The sequence below is a fragment of the Heterocephalus glaber genome, unplaced genomic scaffold (assembly GCF_053883595.1).
Source record: "Heterocephalus glaber isolate CG9 unplaced genomic scaffold, H.glaber_assembly_v1.0 deba00001600, whole genome shotgun sequence".
Lineage (NCBI taxonomy): Eukaryota > Metazoa > Chordata > Mammalia > Rodentia > Bathyergidae > Heterocephalus > Heterocephalus glaber.
Window position 1 is genome coordinate 18,196,007 of NW_028258372.1, and position 24,979 is coordinate 18,220,985.

General features: G+C 43.6%; 1 protein-coding gene across 9 annotated transcripts in view; it reads right to left on the reverse strand.

Annotated features, from left to right (window-relative positions):
* Cacna1e (calcium voltage-gated channel subunit alpha1 E) overlaps positions 1-24,979 on the reverse strand; it is a 485,327-nt gene that overhangs the window by 282,932 nt on the left and 177,416 nt on the right. For all 9 annotated transcript variants that reach the window (XM_087194394.1, XM_087194393.1, XM_087194398.1 and 6 more), the window contains exon 4: positions 25-130. In XM_087194394.1, the coding sequence (XP_087050520.1) occupies positions 25-130 (106 nt within the window). The remainder of the gene's footprint in view (positions 1-24; positions 131-24,979) is intronic.

Below are 24,979 nucleotides of genomic sequence, written 5' to 3' on the forward strand. Positions count from 1 at the left end.
GGTGGAAGGGAGAGAAGCACATACCAGTCTTCGGGACATCGGGGTCTTGTCATCCTCGGGAAGATGCTGCTCCAGGGCCAAGACGATGCAGTTGGCAATGATGGTGGCCAAGATCATATACTCAAATGGCGTGGGAAAGGAGAAGTTAAGGAACAAATTCACCTAAGAGAGAGGGACACAGCCTCCCAGAAGGCTGTGCACACAAATACACAAACTACCAAACCCCACTGTGCTGATAATTTGCATGATTTATATTAGCAAGCAAGCAGGCAGAACAGTGTATGGTCTTTAGCATATGAAACACAACCATGTGGGACAGCCCTGTGAAGAAGCATCTTCTTCAAGAGAAAGGAGCCAGTAAGTGTCAGAGTTAGGCATCCAGCAGGTACTCCAGATACTGAGGGAACCAAAGGCAGGCTCAGAAACTAACAAGAGCTGCAAGTGGATGGGGAAAGAAGGAAGGAAGAAATATGATTAATGCTCTAGCAGGTACTCTGTTCTTCTAATGCTTTAAGCTTCTGGACTGTGAAATAATACTTTAGCAAAGACCCAGCTGTGCCTCTCTGTTGCCTTGTGGGAATCTCATCTGTAGTCTCTTCCTCTAAAACCTCTTATCAATGAGAGAAGAACTCCTAAAAAATAAACTATTCTTCCCATGTGAACCTCCTTCTATTTTAATACCCAACTCAGAAGAATCCTTTATGGGGCCAGTAGAAGCTTGCTTTGCCCCACCTTATTTTCTACTAAGCTTCTACATCTACAGGAAACAGAAAGATGTAGCATCCTGGGATGGCAAAGTCCAGGCCTTTAGTAACCAAACTGTGAGTCAAATGAATGAATGCAGGCTTTTTTCTGCTATATTTTTCAGAAGGTAGGTGAGGGGCTCCCTGTTTCTTTTTGAATAACAGTATTATGACTCAAATGCAGCCTCCTGAATCTAGCAGAGAGGTTTTGCTGAAAGCTCAAGGGGAGGAAGGGGGATTGTCAGAAAAGAAAGGGAATCACCACTCTCTCCCAGAGCCTAGTCATCCTGCCTACTCTGATTTCATTCTGTAACCATTGTTATGACAAACACAAGCCAGCTGTTGTCACTGGTCTTGCAGAGAAACCTGCTCTAGCAGATTCCAGAATCTAGGCTAGAGAGAAGCACAGTAGATCTGGTGAAGGGGAGGAAAGGACAAGGGCCATTCTCCTGTCTCCCCACAGAGCCAAGCCGGCTGTGTAGCACACAGGGCCTAAAGCCCTCGCTTTCCAGTACAGAGGGAGAGCAAATCATAAATACGCCCCGCCCCCCATCATCCTAGCCCATCCTCACTGCCATGTCTCTGTCAATGGCAATGCTGAATGAGTGTTCAAGGCATATCTGGGGAGAAGTGAGAAGAAGATCACAGGGAATTCTGCAGGCAGACTGAGTGTGCACGGACATGTGAGTGGCCCACCAGTTGCTAGGGGCCTGCTGCTAGCATGGGAGACTGCAAAGGGGAAGTGAGTGTCTGCATGTGAACCTCCAGTCCTCTTACTTCCCATTTGGCGGTGCCATCTCCTCCCCATCACCAAGCATCCCTGAGTCACACTCATTCTCCAGCAGCTGGCCAGTCTTCCTTCCCACACACTTCCAGTACCATACAGCACCCCTATCCCAGAGACAGCTCTGCTGGCCTCTGCTTCCCTGCCACCTGCCACCAAACCTAGGAACTGGGTCGGCTCAGAGGACCTGGAGCCAGACTCCTGCCTCCACATCCCTCTGTGCTTGCTTGAGTGTTCCCAGCCAGAGAGGAGCCTCATCAACTAAAACCCCATCAGCACCCCTGGCCATCCCTCATTCTTCAAACTCTCTGGATACCAATCTCAGCCTCTGAGGGCTAAGAATATCACAGGCACACATCTAGCTCACATGTTTACTGTCTCAGGTCAACCCCATCAACACACCCAGTCAAGGACACCAGAGTCCACTGATCACAGCAGGAGAATTCCTCCTTCCCATGACCAGCTGTAATGCAGAGCTCTAACAAATACAGGGTGACAAGGGACCATCCCAAGGCAAGGAGCAAGGACAGGACACAAGACCCCTGCCAAACCTAGGGTATCCTGGGGCTGATGCAGACACTCCAGACCTCCAGACCCATCTGATATAATGAAGATGAAAACATGGCAGAAGTGGTAGCTGAGGGATTCATGCCCTTTCCTGAAAACAGGCTAGGAGATGGGTCCAGAAAAAGACTGATAATATGCCTGCAAGTCAGTAATGAATGACAACAGAAGTCGAGGGCATTTAGAGCATAGTTCCTACATGTAGGCCATGAAATACTAGTGCTATAGGAACTAACAATCAAATAAATGAGGGAAATCCTGGGTTAAATAAAGTGAAGCATGTTTCTTCCCAGAAACACCTCTTGCAGCTTTCCATACTACTATATACAGCATGCACTCCCCTCCTCCCCAGTTTACACACATACACAAAAGGAATTGGCAACAGGACAGAGATATCCACACGGTTTAACCTTATGACCCTTTTTTTCAGAGCACCTCTCTTGGGAATGCACAGGAACATACTTGGGAAACCCTAATACAGGGATAAGTCCCCCTGCCAGGCCTCCAGACTAGCAGGAAGAAGACTGGTGAGTCTGGCTGGAGTAAAACTAGTGCCTCTTCCATGTCGTGCCCTGTCTTTTCTCTTAACAAGACTGTTTACAAAGGTATGGGGTGCACCTGGTCATTTTCCATGGGTAAAAGCATCAAGCTACAAGCTCAGAAACCTGCTCAGCACATCCAAGGAAGCTGGGGCCTGACCTGGGAAGTGGGACTGGAAACAAACAACTTCTCATCCAAGCTACAGACGTCACAAGCTCTCAAGAGTCTGCTTGAGTCTGACTCCTTTTCGGGGTTGAGTCTTCTTTGCATGAAAGTAATAACCACAGGTCTAAAAGTAGATGAGCGGGCAAGACAGGTTCTGGCAGCTGTGTACCTCTGAGACCATTCTCCACAGCAACCCCCACTCAGACCACTGTGGCCTTTGCAGTCCCCACCCCTTGCTCCTTGTCCCACACCAGCATCTTTCTAACCAGATCATCTCAAACTATATCTTGCTGCTAGGACCTTTAAGCTCCAATCGTCCAGAAAGTCCAAATGCAGATGTGTGAAGCTTGTTGGAGACCCAAGGCTAGCCCTGGAAAGTCATGGCTATCACCACTGCAGGATGCTCAGGGCAGGAGAAGGGCTCTTGGATGCAGGAGCTGAAAAGTCAGATTTCCTAGGACTGGCCAGGTATCTGGTTGCTGAAAAGTCATAAGGTCTCAAAAGATTGTGCTGCCCAAGGCCCCAGAGAATAGAATCAGAAAGTGAAAATTTGACAATTCCTAAGTTCTAAAAATACCTTATTTCCAATCCCTCCTCCAGCCAAATCCTCTGCCTACTGTCTGATGTCTAAGGATTCATTCAAAGCTTCAATCTTTTATCTTACCATTTTGAAAACTGCTTAAATGCATACATCCTTGACAGGGATGTCCCTTTAGCACATCTTGAACACAGGATGAACTCACATTGGGGCAGTGAGATTGTGGTGTAGAAGCCAAGGTGAGACTATGGAGATCCCGTGTGTCTGTGAGTTTGAGGAAAAGAGGATTGGAACCAGGAATTCTTCTCCTTTTTTTTTTTTTTTGGTACCGGGGATAGAACTTGGGACCTTGTGCTTTCGAGGCAGGTGGCAGAACCACTGAGCTAAATCCCTGGCCTGGAACCAGGAATTCTTAGAGGAGGTGAGCAAAGCAAGTATCCTGTGCTGCCTGGGCCCCAGTGACTCTCACAGCCCTTTCCTTTAACCTCTTTTCTACTTCCCATTCTGAAGAATTTGTAAAGGACTCACTTTGACATCTTGGTGCTTTTGCTGTCACTTGAAGTAGCTTTGTCCTCCTTTCTGCTCATATGTCAAGTCCAAGCCAAAATGTCACTTTGCGGGATTTTTCCTTGTGCCTTGTTTCTCTTTGCATTGCATTGTTCAGTATTTCTTTTATTTTTATTTTTTACTTTTTTCTTCTATCTCCCCCAAGAAACTACACCTTTAAAGCAGGTGTTTCATTTCTCTCCCCACTGGCAGTGCTTAGCAGAGGCCCTGATGCGCAGCAGGAGCTGTTAAGTAGAGGAATGAATGAAGGTGAGGAATTCCACTGAGTAGTCACTCTGGCTCTGGTAGACTCAGGCGCATTCCTCTGCCGGTTGACTCCCTTTCTTCTGGCCAGCTGAACTTCAAACCCAATAGCACAGGCCCTGCTACACTTCCAAAGGGAAGAAAAGCCTGGAGTACAAATAATGGCCCACGGGTCAAGCTAGTGCACATTTCAGGTGACACAAAGATGTGACTTGGAAAGCTCAAAAGAAGCTTCCAGTTGTCATGGCCTCCAGGAGGATTATCTCTTCAAACCCGTCACCGCAATCACAGTCAGGGGCATGAAGAAAGCCTGCACAGGACTCATTCTTTCTGCTCAGGAATTCAGCAACTCCCCGCATAGCCTGTGCCTGACATGAAGCACCTTTGGCATAAGTGTGTCCATCCCTGGTGCCCAGCTTGTTCGTGTTTTGAGATCCAGAACAGACGGAGCTACTGAGACAGTGAGGACCAGGAGCCTAAGGCCAGAGGCTTTGCTTGCCTTCTTCACCTTCGTGTCCCTGTGTTTGTACGTAGTGGGCATCCAATAACTTATTGAATTAATAAATTAATAATCAATTATAAGTGCATAACATAGGGAAATGAGGCCTGAGGTATCTCTCCTTATAAAAGACTCTCTACACTCTATACCCATTTGAATTTTTTGTTCAGTATATTGTGGGCACACATTATCTATTAAAAAACGAACAAGGAAAGAAAAGAAACCAGCATGCATAGAAGATCCTTTAATGTTAAAAGAGAACGAGAAAGGGGGAAATTCTGTCTTGCTAGAAGGATAATGAGTTTTTTGGGGAAGCAGGGTTATTTTCACTTTCCTCTTTACTCCTTTATCCATTGCCCAAGTGTTATAATGAGCATGTATTAATTTATAATCACGAAATCAATTAAAACTGTAGTGCTTCTGAAAAACAAAACACAATAAAAAACCTATCCCAAGGTGAGGGTAAAGAGGAAGTTTATAGTCATGGAAATCAGAACAAGATTTCTTAGAGGATAAAAACCAGAGAACAAAGCGGTAGAGCAGAGCAAATGAGGAAATGACCATGAAAAGTGCTTTGAAACCTGCCAAGAGGCTCCCCCTCCTGTCTCCCTGTCTGCTCACTAGGGACCTCATTTCATAAACTTTCCAAGCAGTCTCCCCAAACACCACCCAACTCCTCTCTCCTTCAGAGCCCACTAGTGAGGACTTGGGTCGCTCCGGCTCCCCTTTCTCCTTCCCTGTCTAGCAGCTTCAAGACAATCATTAGGGAAATGATAAAAATAGGTTCACTTATTGATTTATCTCCTTTACCCAATGCTCCTTCCTTCAACCAGTTGACTTGTTTCCTTAGCAACACAGCTAATTTGAGCAGTGTGGCTGGCCCGCACACCTGCCATTTGTTCAATCCCTTCTGAAGCACCAAAAGCTGGGGCCAAGGGAGAGGGCTGACCTAAGGTTGCAGTACTGGCTCTGCTTGCCAACAGAGCCATGGGGCCTGGCCTGGGGCTGAGCCTATCCACTGCCTGGCCCTATCACTGCTTCCCAGCTTTAGATGGGCAGGTCCAGAACTAGGAAGGACTTAGGAGACAGACAGCAAATGCAGGATTCCCAGAGGAAACCATGCACCTCTGTGACCACCATGGTGTTGCCTGGACGCCTCTGCTCCCAGCTGTCTCCTCCCAGAGGTTCTGACATCACAGCATAAGGAGACTGAATTCCTTGAAAGGGTGAAGGGGCCCCAGAGACAGGCAGGCAGACCATGCTGTGCTCTCCCAACTCCAGACCTAATGTAGAACATGAGTCTTCGGGGAGCAGCCTGTGGCCACTCCAGCACTTCCCAGAACTCCTGGGGATGCCTGAAACAGCCCACAGTCTCTAAGGAGGTATGTCTCAGCATGCCTTTGGCATTATCTTTAACCATAACTTTCTCTCCCTTACCCACCTCCACAGGCCCAGAACAATCCCCCACAAGAAAGTCTGTCTCCTTTCCCCCTCCATCACCCTCCTTCTTGAGAAGGCTAACTCTAAGAGATTTCATAGTTTCAGAGGATGGTCAACACAGCTTTGTGTATGTCTTTCCACTCCTTCCACACCTGCACATAAATATTCTCACGTGTGCTTACTGGGAAAGGGATCATCTATTCTGTGGTACCTCAAAAAGGACATGTTAAATATGAATGATAACAAAATACAGTTACTCAAAGCTTCCAGGCTATATTGCTTTTTTATGTGAGAAAAATCAGGATCTTCCTCAAGACCTGAAATACAATGGAGAAAATGTAACTCCACAATGGGAACACAACACAGGGTTCTGGAAAAACTGTTCCAACACAGTGCTCGTGAGTCAGGGGAAGGCCACCACCATCCATTCCAACAAAGGAAGAAACACAAAAGGATCAGTGGCTAAAATGCAACATGAATATGAAAGCCCTCTGAAACTGTAAGGTGCTACACAAATGCACCAGTCACTTTTATTATCCTACTGAATCAATCTTCAAGCATCTGCTGTGACTCAAAGCTTTGGGGAAAGCATCTGTTAGTGGTCACAGCCTCCAGGAGAGGACTTGCTGGCTGCAGCCACAGGCTGACATTGAAGAGACCCACCCTGATAAAGGATTTAAAAGAAAATTATGGTAATGGGCCTCCGGGAAGAAAAGACATTTGGCCCAGAACCTCCTGGGAATATGGAAAGCACATCCAAACACCAGTCCCCAGTGGAGGATTTATGAAGCTGATAGCTCTGATGCAATCTTTCCCAGTGATTAGAAGAGACATTAATCACACCCAAGGCCAGAGCTAAGAACAGAAGGGGTTGAACCACCAAAGAAGTCCGGCTCCAGCTCCTACAGACCCTGATGGAAATGCAGTGAGATCATGCTGGTGAGATCATATCCTCCTCGCCTGAGACCACTGAGAAAGACACATCTGTCCCGGACAGACAAGTATTATCCAAGAAACAGGACCTCACGTCAAAACCCAGACAGAGCCATCACTACGGCCATTGCTCCAGCAGAGTGTGTCTGCACCCCCAACAACCTTCCTCACCCCTCCTACAGTAGACAGGAATCTCCACCTCCTAACCTGTGTACACAGGACAGGAGTGCAATTCTTCAGCCCTTCAGTCTGAAGGAAAAATTCAAACCAGCCCTGTTAAAGTAGGCCTGGGGTAGCTCCCTTCATTAGGGGATGTTTTACCACCTTCTCTTCTGATCATTGTAGAAAGTGTAAGTGTGAAATAAAGATGGAGCTCCAAGAAGATTTCCTAAAGCCTCTCAGCAAACCATCCTCACCCTCTAGGGTAAGAGGGCATAGGAGAAGAGGTAATCGTAGTGCAAGGTACCCATGTCTAGAGGTGAATGGGCTCCTGGATGGGCTCCATCTAGCCTTCTGAGCATTCATTCCTATGGCTGACTGGCATGGCAGGGCATTCCAAAGGAGGCAACCCCAGAAAGGGGGAATGCAGAGAGGCTGCATTGCTTGGAGTTCTGAAGGGCTACAGATGAACTTCTCAATTTCCTAAAAATAAATGTTAATTCTCTAAATTTATCAATGTATGGACACTCCCATATTTGAACATTAGTCTCTCAACTCCATTTCCATTTTCTTCCTTAATCCTCACTTTTAGATTCCCAGTCTCTGTCCTGGGCTGCTGAACAGAGGGTGGACCACATATCACTTTCCAAAGGCAGGAAGGCAAAACCTGAACTTCTCTCCATGGGACAGTTATCAGTGCACAGCTTGGCTACAAAACTGGAAAACTACACCGTGTCTCCTGCTCATCCACCCATGGCAGGAGAAATGCACTATGAATAAGCAGAAAAAGGATGGCCCTGCATACCCCATGCTGTCCCCCTTAATTATCTTGTTCCTTTCCTTACCGCAATTTTCTCACCACCCAATCTCATCTTTAAAAAAATTCAGATTGAAAAACCAAACCCCTTTTCTTTTTTTTGAAACAAAACAAAACAAAAATGCATCATGTGACTTCCAGTCTTAACATCAGTTTTTAAACTTTGGTTTCCATGGTGGTGGGATGCAACCTGCCATTGCCATGACAACAGCTGCCTCTGTTCAAATCCACCATCTGACAGGCAATCCTTAACACAGAGGCACACCTCTTTCTCTGGCTGTCAGGAAGATGGAAATGCCATTACACCTACTTCTAAAGACTTAAAACTTAATGAATGAAAGACAAAGAAAGCAATATTGGGAACTTAACAAAGAGGAAGAGAACCCCTCAAAGGGCTTTCTGTTTTCCAGAACATTTCTCTCTCATGGAGGTCAATGGGCTCAGTTACTCAAAACAAAAGATCCTTTGTATTACCCTTCTAGTTATCAGATGTGAAGCCATGTCCCAAATCTCATTTCTGTTAGATCAAAGGACTCTACCCTACTCCTATGACCTTGTCCTATACATAAAACCACTGAAAGGAAGGTCACATTATTGCTACTTTAGTGGACTAGGTCTGAGATTAGCTCCAGACTATTCCTACCCTATTCATAAAGGAGAAGTGTAACTCTGGCTTCTTCCTTCTTTTTGCTGCTGGTGCCCCTTTCAGTTACTGTCAGCTGGAGAAGTTTTAACAAATCATTGGTTATGTGTCTGGCTGGATCCTGGATTCAGAATGCTGTCATTTGACGCACAGTTTTGGTGATCAGGAGACAAATGATTGAGTGCAATAGAAAAGGGAAGAATAGAAAGGGGAACATTAAAAGCCTCTGAAAGAAAACAAGACAGCAGTGGAGAAATTACTTGTTTCAGAAACCAGAATTTGTGTTTTGATGATACTCTGACAAATTGAGCCCATCAAGTCCTCTGGCAGGAATGTGCACTTTAGGGAAAGATCGTGTACTGCAGTCAGCAGCCACACCCAAGACTGTATCCTGCTTCATATCAAACATTTGTACCACCAGGTATCAGAGGGACTTGGAATATATAAAGAAAATGCAAAGCCATTTGTGATTGGGCATGATGGTGCATACCTGTAATCCCAGCACTCTGGAAGGTTGAGGCAGGAGGGTCACAAGTTCAAACCCAGCCTGGGCAACTTAGCAACTTGGTGAGACCCTGTATCAAGATGATAATCATAATAACAACAACAACAATAACAATAAGGGGCTAGGGATGTAGCTCAGTCCAATCCCCATTACTTGGAGGGAGGGCTTTTGTGAAAGAATCCATAGATCATCTCTGGGAGAATTCTTGTTTTCTTTGAAAACTCTACAACTGTACCTCAGTGTTCAAAGACACCTACTGAGCCTGTAAGAAAATTAAGGATACTCAGCTTGGAAAGAGAAGACTTAAGATATCATAGCTGTTTTGTTGTTGTTGTTGTTGTTGTTTTTGTTGTTTTGCAGTACTGGAGATCGAACTCAGGACCTTGCACTTGTGAGGCAGGCACTGCACCATAGAGCTAAATCCCCAGCCCTAGAATAGTTGTTTTCAAATGTCCAGAGAGCTATCTTGTAACAGGGGGCTTAGACTTTTCCTTAAGTTATTCCAGAAAGTAAAGAGAAGAACTTCTACAACTCCACAAGTGAATGGGTTACTTTGTTAAGGAACAAATGAAGTGTGGTGCTAATAATTGAATATTTAACATGAAGGAGAAAAGTGCTCATGTGCAGCATTTGCCAATCTGTAGGGCATAAATATTCTGACCATAGTCAATTTCAAACTATCAACTCACATCACTTAACACAGAATCTGGAGAGATACATATACAGGACACTGAAGAGCCAGGGCAAGCCAGTTTCAGCACCTACTTACTAAAGCTCCCTGTTTCTGGGAAATTCAGGGTCAAGTATATTGGGGAGAAAATTCCTATATTTGATGGTGGTCATGCAAGGTCAATCCTCCCATCCAAAGGGGTTAATTATTCGGGTAGGAAACAGGGCCAGTGAGTCTTCAGTCACCTAACAGCCTTCTAGTTGACATGACTCATTCTGTCCCTTAGCCTCCAATTGTCCCTTACTTTGACTTACATTCAGGAAGTCTAAGCATTGCCCTCATCACAGAAGGCTGTTACCTGGGCAGCTGAAGGTGTGCCTGAAGCAGTCACAGGTGAATGGTTTTGCCAATATAGGACAACATAAGAATTAATCATCCTATTTTCTCAGGCTGAATCCAGGGATACCCAGGGGTCTCCCACTATTTCACTACAGCCTGCAATAGAACTGAGAGAAATCATCTGGTGCATGTAATCAGATCACAATCAAAAGAAACAGAAACAAATAAGGTATGGTTTGCCTCTCTCCAGAAGATCAGTGGATATTAGCCTTGGGTGAACTGCAGAATCAACCAGGAAAGCTTTTAAAATTAAGGACAGCGTATACACCTCCAGAAATTCAGATGTGTTTTGGCTGCAGTCTGGGCATCAGCATTTCTAGAAGCTCCCAGGCTGATTATAATGTACAGCCAAGGGGGAAAGTCCTGTTTTCGATGTTGGGGGCCAAGAAAGCTACCAGTGGCCTCAAATCACATGCAGCAACAATTGCAGAAACTCAAATCCCCGAGGTGCCGGGGGAAAAATAAAAGGCACCTTAGAGTTCTAGTAACACTTTCAGGATATTCATTTTACAGATGTAGATATGGAGAGTTGAGGGAGAATGAGAGTTTTTTCCCAGGGTCTCTCCAGCTCTCAGCTCCATACATTGAAAATCTTGGAAAACTATCATTAGAATAATCAAATAAAAGTCCCTGGTTTCCAAAAGAAATGGATATTTTTATTTGAGCTCACATCCTTCCCAGGACTACTCAATGGTCCTCAAAAGGCCAATCTACTAAGGTCGGGTCTGGATAGTTCACCACTGAACAGCCCAGCAAACATCTGAGATGGATGCTTGCTAAGCTTCATTCTCCCATCTGCTGAGACTTAGACTTGGTTTTTACACTGAGTAGAAGGGTCCATTGCCAATGGAGTCATATAATTTCACATGGTTTTGTGGCCACATTTTGGGGAAAGGAAAAATGAATCATTGTCCTGAATCAAAGCTTCCCATCTTCAATGGATTTATGCCAGGAAGTATCACCTCTAAGAAGTATCCATTTCTTGTCTCTTTTTATTTTTCTTATTTAAGTCTTTTCTTATTGATTTTTTTTTTTTTTTTTTTTTTTTTTTTTTTGTTACCAGGGATCAAACTCGGGACCTTGTGCTTGCAAGGCAGGCAGTGGAACCACTGAGCTAAATCCCCGGCCCTTAAGTCTTTTCTTATTAATGATGATCCTTATATACAATCTTGTATGTTCCAAGAGAAACTCCACAAACACATAGTTGCTAACTAACAAAAGGACAAATTAGTCCCAGAAGAAGAAGGTAGAAGGAATTGACTGAACAAAGAGGGTATGCAGAAAAGAGAAGGAAAAAATGTGCAGTTAGTTAGAAACCCCGGATTCCAACCTCTGCTTTCATTTACTGAGAGACGTGTAGCAAGACTCTTAATATTGCTGGTCCTAGCTTTCTTACAAATAAATGAGGGTCTGATTAGAGTTGCTTTTAGGTCCTGGTAATATTCTGTGATACTAACAGGGAACATGATTAAAAAAGAAGTGGGGAAGAGAAAGACCATCCATTATTACAGTTGAAAGAAATCACTTTTGGTGAAGCTACCAGTGAGGAAATCCAAAAATGACATTCAAAATGGAAATCCTGGCACACCTATGAACACCAAGCAAGTGTTCATAAAAGTACTTCTAAATTTTCCAGGAGAGAAGCTCCATGACCCACTGGATTGGCTAGAAACTCCCCTACTAGATAGTCAATGAAAAGTAAAAATCCTCATAGTGCTGGCCTGGGAATAAACATAAGGCTGCTTTTCCATAAACCTACTGTAAGCCTTTCCTACACTCTACTGGGATATGAGTCTTTTCTGCAGCCTCCCTACCACCCCAACCCCAATCCTTAAAAAGTTGCAAAAACAGAAGCATGCAATAAGTTAAAGTTCAAGAAAAAGTCAGGAAAACTGCCACCTCCACACTGCAACTCACACTATGGCACCCTGGAGCCCAAAGAGGACTGAGGGGAGGCTTCTTTGAGGACGGGGGCAGGGTGGGATTAACATGCTCACATGGAAAGGAAAATTGACATTTTCAAATCAAAGATCATCTGAACAATGATGAAGACAGTGTGGCAGTGGAGCTTTGGGGGAAAAAGCAAGATAAAAGAGCAAAGGCTCTAACCCAAGCTCACCTTCTGATGACAGAAAGCAAGGTATCTCAGGTTCACTTCATGATGACCTTGATGACTAAAGGAGTTCTGCTCCTCTCCCATCTACTGACCTTTCACACTTCCATGGCTTTAGCCTCATATCCTGTGGGTGTCACAGATACAGAGTAGTTTGTAGTATCATCCTAAAAAGATACTCTGTAAGGGAAGAGTACTGCCAGTCTTCTGGTCTGATTGTGGCAGCATGGTACAAAAGAAAGACTTGCGAACTGAGTTGATCCAGACCATAGCTACATATGCCCTAGATTAATCATCTGTAAACTGAGTACAATGATATCTACTCCACATAGGGTTGGATTAAATTATATATGCTACTAAAATGCACCACAGACTACTTCTCATTCAGTGAACATTCATTAAAGGTTAGTTTCCTCCATCAACCTGCAGGGGCACATTCTGAGGAACCAACAGCTCTTTCACCCTGGATGATCATCTCTACAGAATGTTGCCCAGATTATATAATAAAAATAAATGAAGATAAGAGAAAAAGAGATGACAAAACTTGTGATTGTGCAGGGCTTTTCTGAACCTAGCCTTTTTTGAGTAGAAGTGTGGAAAGTGCCAGACAGTTTTAATATCCTAGAATCTATTCCTTTATTTTGTTGTCTTGAATCTGTCTACTGATAGTTATGATGAAAACAAGCTCAGTCATTCTGCACCTGTAAATTCAGAGTGGACATTTTTTATGCTTTAATCATTACCAGGGAATGAGGTTACCTAGGGATGTAACATCCCTATCCACAGAACTGCAGGAGTGGGGGATGTGTGTGATCTAAAACATGAATAAATACATACATAAATAACTCTCTATGAGAAGGGAGGGTGAACTTGTCAAAATGCTCAGATCCTCTGAATTTACATGGGCCCATACTCCCCAAAGGTGCCCTCATGTTACCACACCCACCCACTCACCCCACCTCCAGACAAGCCCATGTCCTTCAGTGCCCTCATATCACCAAAACACATGCATCCTTGTGTGCCCATATGGCTCAGCAATTGCACAAATACAAGTTTCCATGCAAATACAATCCAAAATTAGCAGGAAGGAGAGATGCTCCTTTAACTTTTTTAGGCTCACTCTAATTTCTTTTGAGACTTCAGTCTGATTTCCAGAATCCAAGTTGTTCAGCCTAATTCTCCATTCTCATATACACCAGTATCCAGTTCCTAGAGGTAAAATGCCCTCCATTTGTCAAGTCAGATGCCCTTCATGAAGCTCATTAGGCAAATTCCAAAGGCTCAAAGCATAGATGTTCCATCCCCACACACATTACTCTAACTCTTTTAAGTTTCTTTCACAGTTCTTCCCCAGAGATCTTGCATCTAAGAAACCTGAATGACAGGAAAATAGTTAGTTGGAAGGCTGGCAACCTCTGAGAAGAAAACCCACTCAGAGGCCAAGTTGAGACTCTCAGAGGGTTCCTTCCATATGTCATCAATTGGACCATCTGAAATGTTTGGCTACTGTTTTTATACACACAAAAATAAAATCAAGTGGGTTTGTTTAAGGATGTTCATGATTTTGAGCATCAGATCTACTGGTTGGGAAAATTCTGTCCTATTATTGCTCCTGAAAATATTTTTTCTGGATTATAAATCCAATTGTGTCCTCAAGGACAATGTTGGCATAAAATCAGCATTAGAAATATACAAAGGAAAATGTGATGTCCATATTTAAAATTTTTTAACAATATAAACATAGGGCTGGGGATTTAGCTCAGTGGTTTCACCGCCTGCTGCGTAAGCACAAGGACCAGAGTTCGATCCCTGGTACCGAAAAATATATATATATATAAACATAATATCTTTGAGAAGGAATAAAAGGTTCATGTAAAGAGTACCTAGGTGCAGAGACTAAGAACACCCACCCTAATTAGGCCTTCACCCCTCATTCATCTCCGATCTTGGACAAATAAGTCATGTTCTCCATGCCTTATTCCCCATAAATGCCAAATGCAAAAAATAAGAATGTGTATTTCCACAAGACTGTCATGAGGAATAAGTGCAATAATCCACAGAAGTACGTGGTGTCATATCTGTCACACAGTAACCACTTGATAAACATTAGATATTTTTACAGTCTATCAACATTAACACTAGTGTTAATGCCTAATATGTTTATGAAGAGCTTCCATACACAACTTCTGATAACAGCCTCACAAAAGTCTTAGAAGTTTAGCAGAGCAGGGACAGAGAGCTCTAGCTCTACCACCCACCTGAAGATTCTGAGGCTCAGGGAGGTAATGAAGGCAAGGTTGCAGGAACAGTGTCTGGCAATACTCAGGATCAAAAACTGCTCCAAATCAAGAGGAAGTTAAGGCAGTATTGTTAGAAGGAGAAAACTTGGCTGCAGATGTTTAACACTGAATCATCCAGAATTAACCAGAAACTAATAACTAAGAATTATTCTATTTACCATGTTCCAAACACTATTCTACACACTTTACATGTATTATCTCACCTGATCACACAAGATGAAATTACTATTTTCATTTTGCATTTGAGAAATCTGAAGCACAGCAAGGTTAAGCAGGCTGCCTAGCTGAGATAGTGGTAGTGCTGAGATTTGAATCCCGAGACTATGTTTTTAACAATGACACTCTAATGCTTCCAAAACCCCAAACTCTAAAGCATTCATCAATTGCTCATTAGACTAGATAAAGTCTAATATTTCTTCAACTCCTGAGATTCTTTTGTTGTCTAGCAAAGAAAAAAAATATTGTCTGAGTCTCTGAAAATGATAGCTAAAGTGGACTTTGGAGAAAGCAAGATGCTACATCCTAAAATAGACATGAAATAGTCATGGAAGTATGTATTGATTTCAGTAAAGTGTGTGACAAGGATATCTCTTGCAATATTTTTGCAGACAAATAGAGAAATGTCAGTTGGCTAAAGCACAGTTCAGAAGATTTGAGAAAAGCTGAAGAGTCAATGAGCACTGAGTAATGCAGTGATGATAAGCAGAAAGAGGGAGTCCTGACTCTAATCACGTTCTCATCAGTTATTTGAATGGAAGCATAAAGCATAAATCCCTATCAAATTTGCAGATGACATAAAGCTCAGTGTGGGGAACTCACCATTGAACATCCAAGTCCAGAGATAACATATGATAAAAATCACTGACACCACATTAGAATCTGGCCACCTGGATTCAAGTTCACTGGTAGTGACCTTGACCAAGTGACTTAGACTTCTTTAGCCTCAGTTTCCTCATATTTAAAATATAGATAATAACACTTGCTGACTTGTTTAAATGTAAAAATTCTGAAATTTGGTGGATACTCAAAGAATATTAGTTTCTCATGCCCATTTGAAAAAGATCTTTACAGAATGGTCTATTGAATTAAAAGCAAGAAGATAAAAATTAACTGAAATAAATCCAGAGTCCTGAAACTACATACAAAAATTAAACAGAATGAGCACAGTGTGAGGACAAACAACAGTGTTACCAATTCATATTAAAAGAACCCAACACTTTTAGCTGACTAAAACCTGAAGTCAAGTCAGAAATACAATAGAATATCATTTCTTAGAAAAAAAAAACAAACTAAGCCGGGGATTTAGCTCAGTGGTTCCACCGCCTCCCTCGAGAGCACAAGGTCCTGAGTTCAATCCCCAGTACCAACCCCCCCCAAAAAAACAACTAAACTCAAAAAAGTATTTTAATTGAAACAAATGTGTTAAATGCCAATGTTAATGAGCACTGTTCTGTATTCTGGTAATTAAAAAAACACTAATAGATAATGTCTCCTCCCCTTGCAGGGATTTTAAACCAATACTAAAGTTACGTGGTAAATGTTACAATAAAGTAATATAGAAAGTGCCCAATGGGAACCCAGAGGAGGGAGTTGGTCTTACTATGCCTAGAGAAATCAAGCAAGGCTTCACAGAGAAAAGAACCTCGGAGCACTGTGTACTGTAAAGCCAGAGTCACTTAGGAAAAAGGAGCAGGAAATACAAAGGTATGGAGGGCCCAGAAGTGGAGGTACTCTTTGGGATTCCTGGACCAGCTGGAATAGCTGGTGAAATGTTGATTATGGTCGCTGAGGTAGGCAGAAGCAGTAGGATTGCTATGAGTTCAAGGCCAGCCTGGGCTACACAGTGAGTACAAGGGCAGCCTGTATTACAAAGTGAGACCCTATTTCAAAAAAAAAAAAGAGTATCACCCCTCAATTAAGCAGTTTTAGAGTCCAGCATTCTCTGACCTAGATCAAGAAGCAGGGAGATGGGAGTGTAAAAGAACATAGAAATAAGCTGAAGACACAAAAGTTGAATAATTCAGAATCGAGTTAGGGAAAATATCACTTGACAAGGTCATGCTGAGATGCCTGACTGATGACTCTCTTGAAAATCTTGGAGGCTCATTTTTAATGTTAGCCGACAGCAACACACCCAGTTAGATATAATACCAGTTTACCAGCCAGGGAGCTCAGCCTGCTGAGCTATCAATCCATTTGTGCCACCCACCACCTGCTGATGTGACAACTGCACCCAGATTCATCTCTGATTCTATAGCATTTCTAGACCGAAAAGTACTGATTTCTAGAACAATGCAACAAATCCTGTTACCTGGAATATGTACCTGGAGAAGAAAACTTTGGTTAATTTAACAACTGTGATGAAAAGTTACTTTATACATCAATATAGATTATAATTCATGAAAGTTCAGAACACAGTACAATAAAAAGCACATACCAAACTATGTTGAACATAATGCAATGAATGCTTTATTGGCAATATTCAGAAAGCACTACAGGCTGGGCGTGATGGCACATACCTGCAATCCCAGTAACCTAGGAGGCTGAGGCAGGGAGATCACAAATTTGAGCCCAGACTCAGCAACTCAGTAACCCTGTCTCTAGATTAAAAAATAAAATAAAAAGGGCTGGGGATGAAGCTCAGTGCAAAGGCCTTGGGTTTAATCCCAAGTACTGCAAAAATGGGGTGGGGGAAAGAAAAGGAGGAAGGAAAGCAGGGAGGAAAGAAGGGAGAAAGGAACGCAGGAAGGAGAAAAGAGAAAGAAAAAGTATTGAGCACTACAGAATTCTGTGTGTCTGCGTGCATGGGGGCCATCCTCACAAATCTGAATTGTCATTATACTATAGATCTCTGGGTCCCAAGTAATAGAGCTCTTTATAACAAAAAAGCTAAATAATAACTACTCTACATTTTTAATAGTGAGGATGTCCACCCTGGGTAACAGAAACTGGAACAATTATGAGCAAAACTGAGTAACAGGGTAAGGCTTGTCGTTTACAACTTCCCAACGCCCATGTGATGATCCTTCTCCCACTCCCAGCATTCAGTGTCCTCACGCTACGACCAGTCCATGCCTGGTCCTACAGCCAGGTCAGAGTAGCAAGGGCACATAGTAGGCACTTCACTGATGCTTGTTACACCCAGAGTAACTGATTTAATTAAAAATCATTCAACAAAGGTGTCAGCACTGGGAGAGGTGCTGGAATCAAAAGGGGCATGGCCATTCCCAGAAGAGCCTGCTCTCAGTTTTAAGGCCAGAAAGAACAAGGTGAACTAACTTGAGGTTGACAGCATCATATATTAGCTTAATGTGTTTCGATGCCCAAGATCATCTGCATTTTATAGAAAAGTCTTAAAGCTTCACTGAGAGCAGAGAGTAAGCTTACGTTAACAATAGCGCCTCAGGCTAGTATATGAGACAGAGATTTAGAATGGGGAATCTCCTCAGCAACATACAAGACTGATTTCTCGGAAGGCGTTGCCAGGCAGAAACAAAACTGTATTGCGCTGCACTTCTCAAATTATGGCTCTGAGAACAGCAGCATCAGTGTCCCTTGGGAACTTGTGATGAATGAAAATTCTCAGGCCCTACTTCAGACCTACTAGGCAAGGAACTGGCCGTGGGGGTCCAGTGATCTGTATTCTTATAAGGCCCCCAGGTGATTCTGAGACACACTGAAACAGTGAGGAGTTTAGGTGAAACAGGCAGAGTGCGTATGTCTGGCTTCAACTTCAACCACAAAGGAAGTCAGTGAGGAATTAGTCTTGATGCCGATGGAAATCACCTGCTAGAAGGAATGGTGGGTAATGGAATGGCAGTAAGATAGTTCCCACCAGCACACAGCTGGAAATTGCCAGGACGTTCACAAGTGACTGTTGAAAATTCATTTCATGTCTTTTTGACCCTGACCAGCCCCTTGAGAATAATAGTGTGGAAACTGGGAAAGAGGCACAGAAAGTTTGAAAACTTTCAACCTACAGTTAAGCTGAAGGCTGGAAAAGATTTGTGAGGACTCATTCTTCTCCCCCGCCTAGTTGTGGGCATCCTTTCCAGTCCAGGAGGCCACTCATGCACCTCATGTTGGCTATCAGAATGCTACCAACACAGCTTCATTCATCACACTGACCAGAACATTACTTCTTTTCCACTCTGACCCATTACCTACCACACTGCTGCATTCTTATCTCACCCCTGGAGAGGGAGAGGAAATAAAGAGGCTTTCCAAATTCTTCTGAAATGCAGTCTAAATACAGCAAAAAATGCATTAAAACCGCATGAAGCAAAAACTATAGCCTCAAAATTATGCAAAGTTAGAACAGTGATTCAGACCAACTCCCACAGGCCAAACGTCCACTCTCTCTGAAGCCTTTCATGACATGGCTGGATCACAGGAGCCTTGCTGGGTGCCATATTCCCAAGGCCTGCCCTCATGTTTCTGGAATGAACTATTACTTTTAAAATGGGTCTGCTAAGCAAGATGTGGTACCACATGCTTGTAATCTCAGCATTGAAGAGGCTCAGGCAAAAGGATGGCAATTTTGATCCTAGCCTAGACAACTTGACAAGACCCCGTCTCAAAGATGGGGGCGGGGGTGTGGCGGGGGATGTATCCTCATTACTGCAAAACAAAACTACTTCAAGCCCCATCTCCCTTTTAAGCATAAGGGGACTAAGAGTAGAATTTATTTATGGAGCTCAAGTTACAGTAAGAGAACTAGGGATGTAACTCATTGCTACAGCACTTGCCTAGCATGTACTAGGCCCTGGGTTCAATCCCCAGCACCAAAAAAAAAAATCTATTAGAAGCTCCTAAGAAGTGACCCCTGCTCTGCTAGGGATGTTTAGATAAGTGACACTTTTGAAAGTCATCCATTGCTTTTCTCCTTAATCTGCCCCATCTTCACATTTTAAGGACACACCTTTAATTCGTCTTTGCTTTCCAGAGATAGGGACACAGGGCTCATCAGGGTTTGTAGCCAAAGATGGTTAAAGATGCAAGGAATAGGAAATTTATGAAACATATTTGTTGTACTCCTCAGTGAGCAAAAATACACCACAGATATCTCCCTGAAATAGGCTTAACATTCAAGAGACCACTAGGCTGGAGGAGCTTAGAAACTTTGTGCCATACTCTCTGCCTTTAAGTAAAACTGATGCTGGAAACATCACTGGTAAACCAGTCATGAGTCCTACATGTGGAGCTTTAGGAGATGGAAACAGAAATGATCCAAGTCTCTGACATTCCTATCTCTCTTCCAGAAGGACTGCTTTAGAAGTCACTTGGTGCTAACGGTGGTGGGTACCTCCTCTCCACAACACCCCACCTATGTGGATTCACGCTGTAAACAAATGTTTACAGAAGCCTGCTCTTAGCTCAGTAGTTTTGCATTTATCAGCTAGAAAATTTGAACTGATGAGAGGACTCAAGTGGGACAAGTACTCGGGGACATAAACACTTTCTAGTGAACCATGTCTCTAAGTAAAGGAGGGAAGACTGTTTATGGGACACTTCAATGCCACATAGCTGGATAGAGGGAAGTCATAAAAACAGCAAGGAAAGGCATGTTAAAAGACAACCTTCCACATAAGCTACCTTTTCCTGTGTTATAGTCCCACCACAAAAGACAGAATCTAGAGAAAAAGTTGATTTCTGAAGCTGGCCCTTTGAAGAGATCTTGGTCACATCCAAGAGGAAGACAATCTTCCTCTTCTAAAAATCCTAAAAAGCCACACATACAATGAATTAGTCACAAAAGCTGAACCTATAAATGAGAATGGAGAAATACAGAAGCATGAAAAGATGGGTGGAAGACTGAACCAAAACAGAAAGTAAAGACCTGGGCTCTGTCTCCATGAATAAAAGGGTATTAATTACAGTTCCATTTAGGTTCTGTCTTTTATGTCTTTGTGGTCAGTGATAAACAAAATAAGATCAGCAGCTTGGCCTCTAAAGGACTAGATTGCACAGCGGGGCTTTGGTGTCTGGTGAGGTGCAGCTTCCCAGGCAGCCTACACAGGGCACAAGGGAGGCTACTGATCTGGTGATCAAACACACAAAGTCAAAAGGTTTGCCAGAGTTCTAATAGCTTAGCAAATCTTGACTCAATTCTGTTTTAACTGAGAGTCTAAAGATTGCAAGAAACCAGATGTTCCCATAAAGAGAGGGGGAAAGCAACAGAGTTTGAGGAGGAAAAAACACCTACATGTTGTACAGCAACAGCTAAAAAGAGATAAGTAATTTTGGATGGAACTAATAATTCCAGAGTTTGGATCTCTTAGGAGGAAAGAAAAAGAAGGCCTGTTCTCATTTATTTTCCTCCTCCTCCTTAAATTTGTAGTGTGCACTTTGCCTATTGCAGGGAAGGAAACTGCAGGGAAGTGGGGAAATAATGACATGCAAACCAACAGACAAAACTATCACATTCAAGATATTTTTGTCTCCATCCTCAAGTCATTTCACTCTGTCAAATTCCATCACTCCAGCTCACTTTCCAGGCTGCATCCCAATTTCAAATGGTCCCCAAACCAGTCTTGGCCTGGCTTCCAGAGGAAATATTACTCACACCTCAGATCAGGAGCAGAGCTAACAGGCAATTCAGAGATTGTTCCAGGAACCTCAGAAAAGAAAAGTGTAAACAAAGCAAAGTATCCTGCAGCGTCAATGCCAGCTACTGTCACTACCTGTCTCGCTGTCTGCATCTGTGCACAGGTGTGTGGAAAATGCCTTTCTCTATTAACTGATTAGAGGATATTACTACAGACTGCATCCTTGTTAGTTCCCAGCCTCAGCCCTAACCAAGGCACCCTGATTCATAATCTGTTAGTTACATCAAACCTGAAATTCTTTCCAGAACTATCATTTACTATCCTGCAAGACTGTACATTTGTAGGTAATCAGAATAGGAGGAAAAATATATGCCAGAACAGGAGATTTAGGAACCAAAACTTTCAGTAAATCTCACTAAAATCCTGCAAAATAAATTTAAATTTAATGAATGGGAAATTCATCATAATAAAACATCTGTTCTCTGACCCATACCCAGAGTGCTTAGGGGGAGACAGTGACAATCTCCACAAGAAATCGGGGATGAATAGCCACAGGTTCATTATGAGTTTCATCATCTCAGTGGCTACAAGCACGTTTGATAGTCCCACTTTAAACCATGTTCATTTCCACATAAAACGTGCTCCCCTGCTGAGATGACCAAGTGGGTAGAAAAAAAAAATCTATGATGCACGGAGCCTCCAAGTCAGATATAACATTTCTTCCCTTCTTCTTGACCTGAAAAAGTGTAAAGAAGTGTAGGGTACATCACAACCCATGCAAGAGATCCTGTGTGCCCATCCACAAGGTAACTTGGTCCTGAGCACAGACCATTTGAAGCTAGTTAAGTACACGGCACAGTGACCATGGGATGGCATTCAGAACAGCCACTGCCTGAGAAGAGGCATTCTTTTTAGATGTATTAGATGAGCAAGAAAGAGAAGGAAAAATCCTATAAAACATAATATCCATTTTCAATCAGATTAGCATTTTCAAAAAGCCTATAGTATACACTATAGACTGTCAAAATTTTAAAATTATCTCCCTATGCAGATGTAGCTTCCAAGAAAAGTAAAACACACGCAGAGTAGGCTGCTGACTTGCCACCATATCTCATGCCAAATCTGGGTCATCTCAGGCATTTCTTCAAAGAATCAGACCTCCACTATTAACAGCTGGATATACTCTCCCCAAATTAGAGGGTCCTACAAGAAGTTAAATCATTCCTTTTACTTAACTCATCCTTTCAGACTAATACACACAGCACACAGGGAGGACGCAGTACCCTAGTCCCACAGTGACTTCCTACAGTCAGTACAAGTGTAAGTTTCACAAGGTGTCACAGAGCACAAGCAATCAAAATCCTCAAGTATGCTGAATGTAAATACATCAGTACCAAATATTAAAGCAAGTCTTGACATGTTTCCTGAACGACTTTCTTTCTTTTCTTTTTTAAAACTGGCCCATACAAAGAGCAGAGAAGTACATCTCAAACTAGTCACCAACACAGGGAATATACACGCACACTAATCACTTGGGTGTCTTGTTATAATGCAGATTCAGCCTCAGCAGTCTGAAGTGGGGCCCAGGATTCTGAATTCTTAAGCTATCCTGACACGGATGCAGCTTCTTGCTCTTTGACATATAAGAATCTAAACAATGAACTGAGACCCCTCTCTTCAGACATGCTAAAATTCCCAAATAGGTAATGTTTATTGGGTAACTACTTAAAGTTCTAGCCACTTGATATATATTAACTTATTTCTCCCAGTAACTTATTATCATCTTCACTTTACAGATATGGAAACTGAGTCACACAGCAATGGAGTAAGTTTTCAAGGTCAGAGCTTTTGAAGGAAATGGGATTTGAACTCAGGTAGCCTAACTTCAAAGCTTTTGGGGTAGCCACTACTTGCACTGACTTCCAGTAAGAAAAAGCAAAATATTTCAGGCAGATGGATATTGTGAAAGCGAGGGAAGGGGAGACTAGGAACTTAGATGCGGATTTGGAGAAAACACAAAAGCGCAATGTTTCCGTGGTCACCACCACAGGGAATGATCAGTCAATTATATTGTACAGCTAGGAAAAAAACCAAACCGTATATTTTAAATTTTCCAACAAGGCTCCACTAAACACCTTAGCAGATGTTCTCTGAATACTTACAACAGCCTGAACACTGTAGAACCACTGTAAAATTCCCAACTACAGGGGGAAAAGACCACTGGGCCCAGGCTTGTAGCCAAGACACTGAGCATGATGCTGAAGTTGACTTCCTGGGGCACCTCTCCTCTGACTCTCTTTGGTCCATTTTGGCCAGAGACAAGGAAAGGGAGGAGTAAGACCTACAGCCCGGTGGAAAGGCGGTGTCTTTGCGGCGGAGGAGAAAGCGTCTAAGGGGGCAACCGCATGGTGTAGGAAACATGCTGCATTTTCCAACCAGGGAGCCAGGGCCCAGCCGGAAGTACTCGAGGTCCCGAACCTCAGCGACTGGGGAACCCAGGGCCGCCAGAGGAGTTTAGATGGTGCTGTCCAAGGTGCCAACGGTGTCAGCTGGCACACTTTGCCACCTGCAGGGCGGCTGAGCGGCTTTGTCTATCTACGGAAAGGAAATGGGAGAGCGCCTGTCTGAATAAACATGCCCTAGGAGAGGGGCACAGCAAAGCGGCATCTGGTGGGTGGGAACATTTAGAGACTTGTACAAGGCGGGTGAGGTGGGGGGCCCAGCTGGAAATCCTAGAGACCTCCCTAGAGGAGTTATTTGCAGCCGCAGCGCGCAACACAATGAGATCTGTCAGCTTTGTGCAGCTCACCGGCATCCGAGACAGCAGGGGCAGGACCCCTCCCCCACCTTGAGCCCCCACCTAGAAACGTTCAACTCCGGTACTGTACGGGCCGGTATCTCTCTGTGAGGGTGAGAGAGGGAGGGGAGAATGAAGCGAAGAGGTGAGAAGGAGAAGCCCAGTCAGGGGTGGTTGTGGAAGGATGTGAACAGCGGCAGGAAGAATATCTGCTTAGAGATACTCCTTCGTTTCTAATGAGGGGTGCTGCCTAGAAGCACCAGGCGCCAGCCAATCGCGGAGCTGCTGAAGCAGGGAACTAGGGAGGAGAAACCAAGGCCAGAGATTGAAGTAGGGGTAGCAGACAGATGCCCAGGTCCGGGGGAAACCAAGCCCCGAGCCTGGCTGGTACTAGAGTCCCCCGCAGCTCAACTATCTCATTGCTGCTCACCTGGAGGGTGGGGGTAGGGAGGAGGGAGTACAAAGGAGGAGCTTCTTTTGCAGGTGCATCTTTCTCAAGAAACATCCCTCCACAAGCATCAGAGCCTCCAAGCCCACCCCCATATTTAACACTACATCAATAGCTTGGCCCCTCTAATCCCCCTCACCACCCGCAATTCCTAATGGCCTTGCCAGGTATCAAAATTCTTAGTGAAGAACAAGGCAGTGAGATGCCTCATCAGCAGCGTGCATTTGGTGTGCTGGATCAAACCTGCAAAGACATGCCTGTTCACCCTGACACCACCATCATCAGAGATGCCCCACCAGCTCCTAGTGAACAGCAATCCCTTTGGAACTAGAAACAGACTGCTTACACACCTCTGGCTCTCAGCTGACAAACTCAGGCCCAACAGATTTGTCTGATCCCCGATACTCAGAGAGCAACCAGCTGAGTTCAGAAACATGAGTACTCAACCCAGGACCATGAAAAGGATGGGCCCAAATGAGCTCCTGGTCTTTGGCTGGGAAGAGAACTCCAACTTTGATGGTGGTAACAGAGATTGCCTCCACTAACACATACTCCACTTTCAGA